Source organism: Mastigoproctus giganteus, chromosome 3 (genome assembly GCF_048544385.1).
Source record: "Mastigoproctus giganteus isolate SK-2022 chromosome 3, ASM4854438v1, whole genome shotgun sequence".
Lineage (NCBI taxonomy): Eukaryota > Metazoa > Arthropoda > Arachnida > Uropygi > Thelyphonidae > Mastigoproctus > Mastigoproctus giganteus.
The window spans coordinates 119,889,891-119,904,552 of NC_143577.1; the positions used below are offsets into that span (position 1 = coordinate 119,889,891).

The following is a 14,662-nucleotide window of genomic DNA, read 5'->3' on the forward strand; positions in this document are numbered from 1 at the left end:
CTTGTACTAGCTGTTCAGCTGTCAACGTCAAACATGGCTATGGAAGGACCCTTTTTCTTCGGGATTTCTGCCCTTAACCCAAGCGTTGTTATTTTGGTATTTATTAAGATCTGTTTGGCTTCTTCATTACTTGCAATTTCTATTAATATCCTCGGGTGTCTGGTTTTTCTTATTGACTTAATCCTTGTGTTTTCAAAATTTCTCTTCATATTGTCTTTTATTACCTTTTGCTTAATTTGTTCACTGGCATTGTTTTCATCCTCCGTGGGACATAGGATTACTAGGTTTGGTGTTTGTAATAGCGTTTTCCTTTTTCTGAGTCTAGAATTGTCATATTTTCTACCTCTGGCAGTGTGTACCTCATTGGCATAGGATGGGGCATGCTGTTGCATTTGAATGCCTCCATCAATGTTGTATATTTCAAGAGCTGTAATAGCTTTCTGATGTTCTACATTGGTTTGCAGTAGAACTCTCGAGCTTTGTCCATTGTAGAACAATTTTAGCTCTAATCTCAGAGAAAATTCTACTGCTGTCTCTCATTATGGTTTCTAGTGCCACTCCGAGTACCAGCATTTGATCGAGTACTGTTCCCTGCAGGAGGGTGGGTGTCAAGGGGGACCCTTTCTCCCCTTGTTTTTGCTCTTCTGCTCCTTTGCTAGGTTCCTGGGCACCCTTGGCCTTGCTGGTGCTTCTTGTTTCTCGGTCTGATTTAGCTGATATAAGTTTTGGTTTTATTCTTTTGCCCATTGTCCTTTGTTTTGATTCTTCTGGGTTTTCTGCCCTCTCATTAATATCTATGCCTTGATCCGTGTCTTGGGTTGTCAGTAAGGTATCTGATTGGGTTTGATTGTTGTTGCTCATTATTTCTGTGTCTTCTGCTTCCATTTCATATATATTTCGGATTATCGAGTTATCTGATTTAGCGAGTGCGAGTAAATTTGGAGAAGTAAATTTGGTAAATTTGTAGGATGTGAAAATGCTCCTATAGAGACAGGAGTACTGAAATGGTGCAGTTTGGCCAAGCTGGGGTGATGCCGATCGCAGAAATTATAGTTTTTTAAGTGTGGGAGCAACAGAAGAAAAGTTGCAACTCGCCCATGTAATGACTATTGGTGGGGGGGGAGAACTCGAAGCCATTTACTTCACTATATTGTTTACAAGGTCAGAGAGTTGAGGGAGCACAATCCTATGCTGTAGTAGAACACGGGGGGGGGGGTGGACTAATCCTCAGTCTATAAGTGTGATTCAGGCGTGGTGACCGTATGTTGTCACTTGGTCACTCTCTCCAATTCTAAGACAATGGCACTTTTAATGGCAGACCCATTGTCATTAGCGTTGGATAAAGAACACAAAAAGAATCTCGCTTCTACCCAAAGAAAGTTCAAACAAAACTCACCAAAGTGTTTCAGTTCCTTAATGGCTTTGATCCAACACAAATCCAGAGTTTGGCACTAACTTTAAACTAGTAAACCAGGTCATAATTTAGGGAGTGTTACACACACGTGCATGCTGGAAAGCACGCTAATAAGTGTAAAGTGTAAAGTGTGTTTGGTGTCAAGCGGCACCAGGGGTTTCCCCCATCTCCGCATTGCTTGCATTGTGATGGGTGTGCCAGTTTATTGGAAATGCCAGAGATTCAAAAGTGTATGGATATTGTACATGTGTAGTGTCATGTACCGTTGTTCATCTGGTCATTTAGCCGCTGGACCCCTACTGAGGCCCAACGTTGCCCCACTTTAGCCCAGTGGAGGCAGACCAGGAAACACCGGTCGACTAAGATTTACTCTGGCAGGTCTGCCACCTAATTTCCTGAGATTTCAGTGGCTAGGACCTTAAAAAAAAAAATTAATTAATTAATTAATTAAAAAAAAAAAAAAAAAAAAATATACATATATATATACATAAATACATACATATATAATACACACAGGTGTATATATATATATACATATACATGCCACACACACAAACATATATACACATATACACACCCTCTATGCGCTTGCGTGGCAGGGAGGCGCTACGAATGAGAGGCCGAAAGTAGTGGGCGAAGGTGATTCTAGATTGTGTGGGGCACTGCGTGCAGGTAGAGTGGGGGAGTAGATTGAAGACTGGGGGGGAAAAGGCAGAGACATGGAGCCAATAGAGAAAACAGCTCCAGGTTTACAGTGGGGCAAGCCCATGCCCCACCAGAGAGTAAGAATGGGGGTGGCATGTGGGGGGGATACAGTGGAACCGTCACCTCCCCCACCCGCTGGGGTGGGGTTGAATAGTTGAGCCAGGCAAGGGAGCTGGCTCAGGTCGCCAATACGGCATGCATGCAGAGACTGCGATTTGTTCATGTGGCATTTGGTATAGACTAGTAGGATTGAGCCGCTTTTAGGATTTAACTCCTCTTCTCTGATGTCTGTGTGAGCCAAGTTTGGTCGCCTATTTGGAGGTCGCTCTTTGGAAATGGGACCCGTCCAGTTAAATCAGATTTTAGCATCCATAGGATAATGCGTAGAGGGCGGCTCACCGCTTTTGGTGTATACTCCGTCTGTAGGTCAAGATTGAGTATTCAAGAAGCAAATCCTGGTCCATTTGATGCTGGAGATGTAGGTTCAATAAGTCTGTCAATTCAGTGCAGTTAATGCAGCATTTGTTGAGTAGTCGCTCAAGGGACCCATGTCCTGTCCATGGATATTTGGAAGAGTAGGATTTATTGTCCATTAGGGTGGATTCTGTTGTTGTTTGGGAGAATGGATCTGTCAACCAGAATGCAAGTCCGGGTCGTATATTGTGCACGGAGGCTGTGCTTGCTCTTTTGTTTGGAGGTTGCCCTTGGGAGCCATGTCCCGTCGGTGAGTCAATTTGCAGAGTAAAGGAAGTGAGTATGGTTGAGGTGAGTTTCAGTTCTGCCATGATGTCCAGCGTTATCCACTGGGGTAGAATTGGGAGGTTCTCCCCCCATACTCCTCCTGTGACACGTGTTCCGTTTGGTTATAGTTGGTGATGAGTTGGGATATTTAATGGTCCTACCCCAGTAATCTGGTATGGATGGAATTATAAAAGTTTCCACTTGATCATGGAGCTTTCAGATTTGGAGTGCGTGGAGTACTACATTTGTCCTTGTTGTTCGTGATTTGGAGGCAGTGGAAGGGTTAGTCGTCTAGTGTATAGGCTCTGAGCAAATTCAGTTAAGGCTTTGTAGGTTGTCCCATCCTCCAGCAGGTGGTGCTCCTGGTCTTTAGGGTTGAAGCGCACTTGTGTGATCAGCTGGGCACGTAGATCATCATACAGTTCACACTCATGCATCTGGTGATCCCAGGTCGGGGGAGCCACAGGCACATGCAGGACTGTTTGCGATTCCAAGGAGATGAAGCTTGTGACGGATTGCTCCGTGTCCTGTAAGGAGGTAGGTGACATGCAGTCCGGGGCAAAACCATGTCGTAAATATAGGGTACACTTGCTCCAGATTTGGAAGGAACTTTCGCGTGACTTCTCCCTTATCAGAGTCTGTCCAGCGCTGTTGCCAGATTGATCGGAGGTAGATTTGAAGCTTGTTCTTCTCGGCTTTCCAATTGCTTGTCGGATCTGTTGTATGGTCCAGATATGTTGTAACCTTTCCCCGTCCAAGCTGCTGCAGCATGCCTGTTTGGGTAGCCTTGAGGTCGAGGGGCAGAGCCCCTGTAATCACTTGCAGTGCGTGGGTCGACACTGTTTTGCATGCACGGGTGAGGGTCAATAAGATCGGTCTATGTATAATTTCAAGCCGTCGGCGATTTACCACGGTTGAGGCCTTGTGGTACCATGCGCCAGAGGCATATGTGATTGCCGGGATGATTGCTGCTTTATAGAGGGTCGCCAGAGTACGCCTTTTCAGCCCCCAGTCTCGGCGTGTAACTCTGGCGAGCATGGCTGCATAATTTTTTATCTTATTCTGCACATACTTTAGGTGTGGAGTGAATGACCGGTTCCTATCCAGGATAACTCCCAAGTATTTCAGTTCAGTAACTAGCTTGATAGTTCTGTCTTGTATTCTAATCTGTGGTGGTCTGTTTGGGGTTAGGTAACCCTTCAGTAGGATGGATTGAGTTTTGGTGGGTGAGATTGTGAGACGGTGCCTTTCCGTCCATTCTCGGAGTTTGGTTAGCGCTGTGTTTGCAAGAGCCCAAATTTCCATTTGGGCTCTTGAGTCTGCGGCTAGCACCAGGGAAAGGTCATCGGCATACGGCAGTGCTTGTACGTCCCCTAGGTCGACGTACGCTAAGTGGGGAATGCCTGTATTTTTGCTTTTAATAAACTTTCAATGCACATTTTTATCTCATATACTGAAAATACTTAAAACAGATATAGCCACTATGAATTCTGTAAAGAAAAATTAAAAACATATATCACATTAGAGTTGTCTCAACAAGCGACGTGTACATTCTTAAATGATTCCAAAACGCATTTCTTTCTATTTCAATACAGAACAGCATTATGTGAGTTGATGGATTATCTTGTTAAAATTATTGAACACAATTTTGAGTCAGAACTCTTTAAATGTATTTATGTCTTACTGAAACTAAAGTCTCTTGCCGTAAACCTTAATTGACTTTGAATTATTTGGTGTTATTAGATCACAAGGCATAAAAAATTCACCTTAGCTAATGAACCTGAGGTTGACATAGAAAATACCTTTGAGTCGGAGAACTCATTGTTCACAGATGTCATTCAGAGATGTCTCATTTGTGTAACCTTCCCACAAATGGCAAGATACTGACATATTTTACTAGTGTGCTCTATTTGTTTTCAAATTGGAGACAACGTCTAGTATTTAATGAAAATACACATCACAGTTTCATTTCACAGAAATTAACTAACCAGTGAAATTAAACTAACCCAATTAGTACCTTGTTTATCTCAAATGTTACACTGTTCTCAGTACATGGTAATTTTCCATGAAAAAAGTTCAAAAGGGGGAGAGTAATTGAGATGGAAACATGATAACATTTATGAAAAATAACTGTGTCAGGACTTAGATTCATATTTAAACTTTAAATGAAAACTGTACATGCCGATAACACAAAGTCCAAAAATATATAAATAAATATATTTTTAAGGATATAAAAATATCTTTTCCTCCATCCAGATGTAAAACTAATATATCATATATAGTATCTAAGGCAGTATTTAGCTTAGATGCTGTTTTCTTATCGACATACACTTCTAATTCCACATCACACTTCTCACCTGTTAAAAGAAACAAGGTAATAATCATTCAAAGTAATTAATTTATATTAATATTACAATACAGGTAAACCTCGATATATGCGTTTTCAATCAATGCTAGTTTCAGTTAATACGGTCAGCAACATTTATACCATCCCTCTATACATATATGTCCCCTAAAATTTTGAATAGTGCAGCCGAATTTGGCGGGAAAAATAAAAAGTCATGGGTCACAAAAGCATTGTTTGAAGACTGGTTTAAGAGTTATTTTTGTCTAGCAGTTGAAAACTATTGCAAGCAAAATAATCTTACATTTCAAGCCTCTTAGCTCTTGACAATGCCCCTGGTCATCCTACTGCACTGAATGATCTGGTGAAAATGTAAAAGTAGTATTTTTACATCCGAACACTACGTCTTTGCTACAGCCAATGGACCAGGGCATAATTTCAACTTTCAAAGCCTATGAAGAACCTTTGCCCAAGTAGTGCCTATTATCTATGAAGAACCTTTGCCCAAGTAGTGCAAGCTATGATGGGGGAAGGCGCAATTTCATTAATTGAATTTTGGAAGAATTTTAACATTAGGCAAGCTATCAAAAATGTAAGTCATGGCAAGAATTTACGGCTAGTACAATAAGGGCTGTGTGGAAATATCTTCTGCCTTACTATGCAAATGACTTTTGTGGCTTCCAAAATTGAGTTGACGCTGTTATTGAAGAAATTAGTGTCATTGGAAAGCATCTCGGCATTGAAGATGTTGATTCCTCTAATGTCAGAGAAGGCCTAGATTTGCATTCACAGTCACTCACTGACACGGATCTTATAGAATTGGAGCAACAGTGTATGTACGACAAGAAAGAAGAAATTGCGACTGAAGGAGAGGAGTGTATCTCTAAGGAAATTTCATTAAAGGAACTCGAGCAGATGTTTCAAAATTTGGAAACTGTTAAACAACAAATTCAAACACACACAAATCCAAACGTGAAAAGAAGCACGCTAGTTTGTCGAACACTAGAAAATGGAATTAGCTGCTATCATAAATTTTATGAAGAGAAAAAGAAGGCTACAACTATTCAAACGACGCTTGAAATATATTTTTCTAGAAAGTAGCATATCCATTTTTCACTTATTTCTTTAATAAACATTTTTTAGCTTACTTGCTTTTCATTATTCTTTATATTTCTCTCTATATACATAGTTAAAATGTATTTTAAAGGCCTAAATTAAGTCTTCTGATGAATATTCTAAAACATCATGGATGTTGTTGTTATTTTGGTTTTTAGGAGCATTAGCAACTAAGGCCACATTGCTCCGGGATATGCGGTGGTCATTCCCCGACCTTTCCGCATCCTCCGTATTTGGTGGTGACGGGCTCGAACCCCGGTCTAATCAAGAAGCGTGTGCTATGCACTGCTGCTGCTTCCCACCTGGCTATGGAGGCGCCTTAAACGTCATGGATGAATTAGAATTTTTCCCATTGGTTTTTCAATTCAATATATGCGATTTTGAGATATACAGTACACTTGCACGATTAACCACATATACAGAGGTTTACCTGTATATTCATCATATTTAGTACTACATATGGTATACTAAGTACTATAGGTTCGTATACCATTCATGTTTAGTGTTTTCATAAAAAAATATATTCATATTTAGCAATTATCACGTAACCTGATTAACCTGAATTCTTTTCTGGTTTGCAAGAAAAGAAAATATGGAAGAAGCTACCAGTACTGCTTAGGTTCATGTAATTTATTCTGATTCATCTAACTAAAAAATGAAAAAAGTGTTAAAAATTATTAGTAGTAGTGACAAATGATGCAAGAAAGCAAGCTTATATAGCATCAGTTCTTCCTTGAATTTATTCAAACAATCCATTTCGACAATAACAGGTGGAAGCCTGCTCCAACAATCAACCACCTGCTGGTTGAAGGAAAACCTCCACACATCTATCCTGCAACCATCCTACCTCAATTTGAATTTATATCAGCTGAAGTGCATAATCTGAGTAAGAGGAGGAAGCCCATCAACACTGAGTTTTCTCAAACCATTGAAAGCCATAAACACCCCAATCAGATCACCTCATGAGTGCACAGTCTCCAGATGCTGAAATTTGCAGAACTGAAGCCTTTCTTGGTAAAAGAAACCCTACTTCTTTCCCCTCGCCAATCTCGTTGTTCCACCAGCTCTACATCCTTCCTAAAATGAGGCCTCTAGACCTGTATGCAGTACTGTAGATGTAGCCTGACCACTGCCTTATACAATGGAATATCACCTTCTTATCCCTGCTAGAAAAATTCTGTTTATCAGAGACAAAATCCAATAAGCTATTCTGGCAGCATGTCTGCACTACTCAAAAAAGTTAATACCTGACTGCAAAATAACCCCCCCCCCCACAGGTCTTTTTCATTTTCCACTACCCTGAGTGTAGTACCACACAGTTGATAAGTTACTCTTGGAATTACTGCAACCCATATGCAGTACCTTGCATTTGTCAATGTTAAACTTGAACTGCCATTTCTCAGCCCAATGATCCAATTTTTCCTAGACATTGCTCAAGTTTAAACAGCAGCCTTTTATGTACAACAGTATCAAAAGGCTTCTTGAAATCCAAGTATATGACATCAAAATTATTCTTTTGCATCCAGTTGTATGGTCCATCACAGTAACCTATCATATTGGTTAGACAAGACTGCCTCTTAAAGGCACAATTTGGCCTTAGTTGCCCTTGTGCCAATAAATTCCCATTAAAACCATTAAACCAACCTGTCACTTAATAAATCCATGCTGTGACTGCATATGACATCATTGCAGTATAATTGCATTCCTCTCCAGATGGTCCTGCAATACTTCTTTAACCAGCAACTCCATTATTTTCCTTGGAACAGATGCTAAAGTAACAGGTCTGTAATCATTCATGTCACCTTTTGATCCACATTTACAAATTGGGGATACATTCGCACATCTCCAGTCCATAGAGACCTTCTCTGCATCAAAGGATGTTCTCATAATTATGGCTAGGGGTTTGCTCAACTCCTTTGCTGCTTCCTTTAATATGTTTGGATAGATTCCATCTACCCCAGGTGCTTTTTTTTTATGTTCAGCTTCAACAATTTCCCTTCCACTTTCCTTTCCATTATCACAAAGTCATTTAGCTCCCCACTGGAGACTGATAAACTTCTGACATCATCTCCAGTAAAGAATTCCTCATGTGCAAAAATAGATGCAAAATATCTATTCAATTTGTCGGCAACCCGAGCAGGTTCATCAATAGTTAACCTATCAACTGGTCCAATGTGATTCAACCCCTTCCTTCTACCTTTAATACATGCATGGAAGTCATTGCTTTTTTTCTTTCATTCTTCACCAGAGATTTCTAATCTGTCTTAGCTTGCCTAACCTCCTTTGTGACTTGATTACAGACTAATTTATATCTACCATAGGTTTAGGTTTCTGTATCACCTGATAATTTATATATGTTCAATGCACTTTCCTTTTCTGCCATGTGTCTCAATAGTTCACCTGAGATCTATTTAGGTCTAAGCCCTGAATAGTATTTCTTCGATAGTATGAAAAGCAGCCTAGTAGTGCCTTTGATTACTTCCCCGAATGCTTGCCATTTAGAATTTGTAGTTAGTATCATCGTCAGTTGATCCCACTGCATAAAATTTAAAAACTGTCTAAGACACTGTAATCACCCTTATGAAAGCAAAAGACTATCCCTTCGCCCTTTTCAGTAGTTATGTCTTTAATTAAATTCCACATTAATACACTGTGATCACTGCCACCCAATGGCTCTTTTATCGGCAGATTCTTAATGGATTTAGAATCACTACTGATAACCAAATCAAGAGTATTGCTTCCTCTTGTTGCCTCTCTAACATGCTTCTCTGGAAAACAGTCATCCAAGAAATCCACAAATGTTTTGCCAGTGAGTGTGAGTGATCAATCCCCCATTATCAGACATTCTGATTTAATGGCCTACTCTATTTCTCTGTATAGCTGTTTGGTATACTCATCACAGTCATTAAGTCTATAACACATCCCTACCCTCATTTTTGTTTTCCCAGGTGCTATTATTATATTTTTATTGTTTTCCCAATATATCACACCAATCTGGTGTGATATACTCATAACCCTTCCACCCCTCCTATCCTGTCTGTGTACATTGTACTCCCCAAATTCAGCATCACTTAAGTGTGAATGACACCAGGTCTCCACTGTCCATATATTGTCTGCATTTGCTGACTTAATTGGTACTTCAAATACATCAAATTTATTTACAATGCTGATAGCATTAGTAGTAGTAATGGCACGTGATGCAAAAAAGCAAGCATATGAGTTTATGCAGCATCAGCCAAAAAAAAAAAAAAAAAAAAAAAATTACAAAACAATCCCCTCTAAATATTTGTCCAGTTCTTCTTTAAATTCATTTAACCTATCAACATCCACAATGACAGATGGTAGTTTGTTCCAGCAATTAACCACCCACTTGCTAAAGGCAAATTTCTGCACATTTATTCTACATCTGTCCTTCCTCAATTTAAATTTATGCCACCTTAGGTTCATAATCTGAATAAGTGGAAGAAACTCATAAGAATTCAGCATGCTCAACCCATTCAAGGCCTTATACACACCAATCAGGTCACCTCGCAGGTACCTAGTCTCCAGCTGCTGCAATTTGCAGAATTTAAGCCTCTCTTGGTAAGAGGATCCCTTCATTACGCTCACCAATCTTTTTGCCTTTCTCTGTACACATTCAAGCAAATCTACATCCTTCGAAAAATGAAGCCTCCAGACCTGCACGCAGTACTCAAGGCGTGGCCTGACCATTGCCTTATACAGAGGGACAATTACCTCCTTTTCCTTGCTAACAAAATTCCTGTATATCATTGACAGCACCCAATGACCTGCCCTGGCAGCCTGTCTGCATTGCTCAGAAAACTTCATCTGACTGCACAATTACTCCCAGGATTTTTTTTCATTTTCTACCTCCTTAAGTGTAATACCACACAGTTGGTACATTTCTCTGGGGTTACTTCTATCCATATGCAGTACTTTGCATTTTTCAATGTTAAACTTCAGTTGCCACTTCTCAGCCCATCTGCCTAAATTTTCTAGATCCTATTGCAGTATACTCATGACTCTCATCAACTGGTGAAATACCACCACTTTGCTTATTGGAGGCTTGAAGTGGTGTAATGCATGTTTAGTCTCTAGAGCTAAGTTCCCCTCAACCCTTCCCTATCTCTTCCATCATGCAGTATGATTGATGACGTTTGAGGTTATGATGAACGTCGTGGTGAGATCCAATATTCCTTATATTTCGAGGGTACAGCTCTAAAATGGTGTTCGCAGGCCAGCCGCTAGTTAGTACGCCGGACCGAACCTATTGGTAACTCTCTAGGAGGCTTCCGGATCAGCTAGTGTATAATCTTGCTACCTCTACTCTGCCAGATAGTGACTGGAGGGAGTCTGAGTAGTGTGTATGCGGGGAGCATTGTCGAGGCCATGTTATGTCAAGGATCTGGGTATATTCTTACCATGTGTACGCCATATCCAAAAATTTCATTACTTCATACGGCATGTCCCACCCACTTTTCCTTACTATTGAATACACCACGAATTGTCAAACTAATAGAGCAAGCTTATCTGCGAAAAGATCTAAACCTCCCAAGCACTTCCTAATTCATTTCACAAATATACGTGGTCGCAATTCTAATCTCAACGTTGTCCATTTCCACTTGCCGTCTGCCAAACCCCATGTACTTTTTTTGACAGAATTTCAGTTATCGGTTGATTCAACTACTGCTCATCTCAAATGCCCAAATTATTCGCTGTATGATTCCTTTCGCCTCAAAGGTGGTACTTGTGCATATGTCCGTTCTGATATTCCCTGTCAGAGACTTGGCAATTTGGAATCTCCTCTCTTTGATCTTCTCTGGCTTAAAATCTCTCTACCTCATTGTGTAAAAATTCATCTGTTGTCTCTACTGTTCTTCCAACTCCACTAATCACTTGGAGCTCTTTGACTTCCTCTCTTTGCAACTTGACTTTCTCCGGCCCAACTTTCCTAATGGTGAGGTAATTTTCCTTGGTGATTTTAATGTTCACAACTCCAGCTGGCTTCCGTTTTCTAGTCACACTGACCCAGCAGGTCGAGATGCTGAGGCTTTTGCAATTACTAATGACCTAGCACAGATTGTTCATTTACCTACAAGAATACTGAACAATCCTAATCATACAGCCAATACGCTTGCTCTTTATCTCACAAACAACCCTTCTAAGTACACGGTCGAAGTGAGAGGTCCTTTAAGCACAACTTGGTGATTGTCTCTTCTCCAATGGAACCTTTATCTCATGGCTATTCCCAACCTCGTGTTGTTTGGCATTACAAGAATACAAAATGGGATGACGTGCGAGACTTCTTTTCCTTGGTCAGATTACTGTTTCAAAAGTTCTGATGTCAACGTTTGCTCAGATCGTGTCAGTGAAATTATTCTTGCGGGAATGGAATCCTTTATCCCACACTCCACTTTAAAATCTCGTCCTTTATCTAAACCTTGGTTTTCCAATAAATGTGCTAAGGCTGTTCAAGAAAAGAATGTTGCATATCATAATTGGCTTGTTTCTAATTCTTCAGTTTCATTTTCTGCCTACACCAAAGTTCGCAACAATTGTAAAGCAGTTATTAATCAGTCCAAACTAAAGTTTGAACAGGCTAAAAGTAGAAAACTTGGTTCTTGCCTTAATGGTAGCTGAGCATTCTGGTCTCTTGCCAAAGCTATTGGCTGCAACTTTTGCCCATCTCTGCTCCCACCTCTGTCCAAACCAGATGGTTCCGTTGTCACTTCAGCCAAGGATAAAGCTGACCTGCTAGCATCCCATTTTTCTTCCAGCTCATGTATTAACAATCTTGGTAAAACACCTCCCACCATTCCCAACACACTCCATTCAATGCTTCCTGTGATCTTCCGTCAAAAGGATATCAGAAGGATTTTGATGAATCTTGATGCTAAGAAAGCTCCAGATCCTGATGGTATTTCTCCACTTGTTCTCAAAATCTGTGCTTCTGAGCTTATTCCTATTCTTTGCCGACTTTTTTCACTTTCTTATTCCAAAGGTGTTTTTCCTTCTGCTTGGAAATTTGCTCATATCCAGCCAGTTCCTAAAAAGGGTGACAAATCCCTCCCATCCAATTATCGTCCCATTGCAATTACTTCTACTCTTTCTCAAGTAATGGAGAAATCAATTAACCACCAACTCTTAAACTACCTAGAAACCTTCCGTCTGATCAATGATTGCCAATATGGATTCCGCCAGTGTTGATCCACTGGTGATATTCTGGCTTATGTTACCCATTTATGGACTAATTCAATGGAAAGGTTCGGTGAAACACAAGTAGTTGCTCTTGACATCTCAAAGGCTTTTGATCGTGTTTGGCATAAAGGTCTTCTAAACAAGCTTCCATCTTATGGTTTGCCAACTGTTTTTAGTAATTGGTTATCCAGTTTTCTCTCTGATCGCTCACTGAGGGTGATGGTAGATGGCTCTCTGTCTTCTATCTTCTCCACTAATGCCGGTGTGCCCCAAGGTTCAGTTCTTTCCTCCACTCTTTCATCTTGTATATTAATGACCTTCTTCCATTGACTGGAAATCCTATCCATAGTTTTGCCGATGATAGCACATTGCATTCCACTTTCCATTTTGAGAAATCTTGCCCTACTCGATCTGCTTCAATTTCTCGAATATCGGCCACCAATTCCTTAAATGCCAATCACCAGTGGGGCAAAGACAACTTAGTTGATTTCAACCCTTCTAAAACTCAGTCTTGTCTTACATCTCGCAAAAAGGATTCTTCTGCTCCTGTGCTTATCTTTAGTGACACTCCGATTTCTAGGCAAAATGATATATCACTTTTGGGGATTACCCTGACTTCTAATCTCTCTCTCTCTTGGCACAAGCACATTACAAATATTGCTTCCTCTGCATCTAAAAAACTTGGTTTTTCTCTTTCTCTCTCTCTCGGCATTACTTTTCTTCCAAACAGCTGCTCACTCTGTATAAATCGCAAATCCGCCCAGCCATGGAATATTGTTCCCATATCTGGGGTGGTGCCCCCAAAACCTCTCTCAGGCTTCTTGATTCCATTCAGAAGAGGGCAGTTAGGTTAATTAATGATTCATCTCTAACAGAGTCTCTCCACTCGCTGTCTCATAGACGTACTGTTTCTGCTGCATGCCTCTTCTACAGATACTTCCATGGGCACTGTTCTTCTGAATTGGCTTCTATAATTCCCGCTCTCTCTTTCAAAACAGTCTGAACACGTGCCGCCACCAGCAAACATCCATTTACTGTGCAACTTCAAACACACAGAATCAACTTTTCATCTTCCTCATTTATTCATTCAACTGCCGTTTTCTGCAACAACCTCCCTTCATACGTATTTCCTGAGAATTACAGTCTACAGAAGTTCAAGTCCAATGTCAACAAATATCTTCTTTCGTCTTCTCAACCTCCAACCCAAGCACGGTACTAAGTACTATAGGTTCTAATACCTCTCGTGTTTGGGGGTTCACATAAAAAAAAAAAAAAAGTAACACACTGCTATTACTGTCATTAACAACCCTGCCAACCTTTGTATCATCTGCAAACTGATACTAAGCCTGATATACCTTCATCAATATCATTGATAAATATACAAAACAACAATGGACCCAACACCGAACCCTTTGGGACTCCATTAATAACATTAGTCCAAGAAGGGCAGCACCCATTCATTACCACCCTCTGTTTCTCCCACTCAACCATCCTTTTATCCATTGTAGCAACTTACCCTTAATACCATTCTGCTCCAATTTGTACAGTAGTCTTCCATGCTCAACAGTGTCAAAAGCTTTCCTGAAATACAAGTTTATGATATCAAAATTATTTTTTGCATCCAGTTCCTTTGTAACCACATCATAATATCCTATCAAATTTGTCAGACAAGACTTTCCCTTAACAAACCCATGCTGTGTCTGAATTATTGCTTCAGTCTTGTCTAGACGATCCTGCAATGCATCTTTAACCAGTGACTCCATTATTTTACCCGGAACAGAAGTTAAACTATCTGGTCTGTAATTACTCGTGTCACCCTTCGATCCCCCTTTGTGAATTGGGGACACATTTGTACATCTCCAGTCCATGGGGACCTCTCCTAGGTCCAAGGATGCTCTCATAATTATGGCTAAGTGTTTGCTTACTTCCTTTGCTGCCTCCTTTAATATAACTGGATAGATCCCATCCACCCCAGGTGCTTTTCTTATGTTTAACTTCAACGATTTCTCCTTCACTTTGTTCTCAGTTATTACAAAATCATTAAGCAACCTGTTACAATTTGATAACCTTGTCGCATTTTCAAACTTTAATAACTCCTCATGTTTGAATGCAGATGCAAAATACTCATTCAGTTTGTTTGTTAT

At 40.3% G+C, this 14,662-nt stretch overlaps 1 protein-coding gene across 1 annotated transcript in view; it reads right to left on the bottom strand.

Annotated features, from left to right (window-relative positions):
- Positions 1-14,662, bottom strand: part of Ocrl (Oculocerebrorenal syndrome of Lowe) — a 529,958-nt gene that overhangs the window by 124,726 nt on the left and 390,570 nt on the right. The window contains exon 20 of the mRNA XM_090369405.1: positions 5,093-5,217. Coding sequence (XP_090225531.1) covers positions 5,093-5,217 — 125 coding nt within the window. The remainder of the gene's footprint in view (positions 1-5,092; positions 5,218-14,662) is intronic.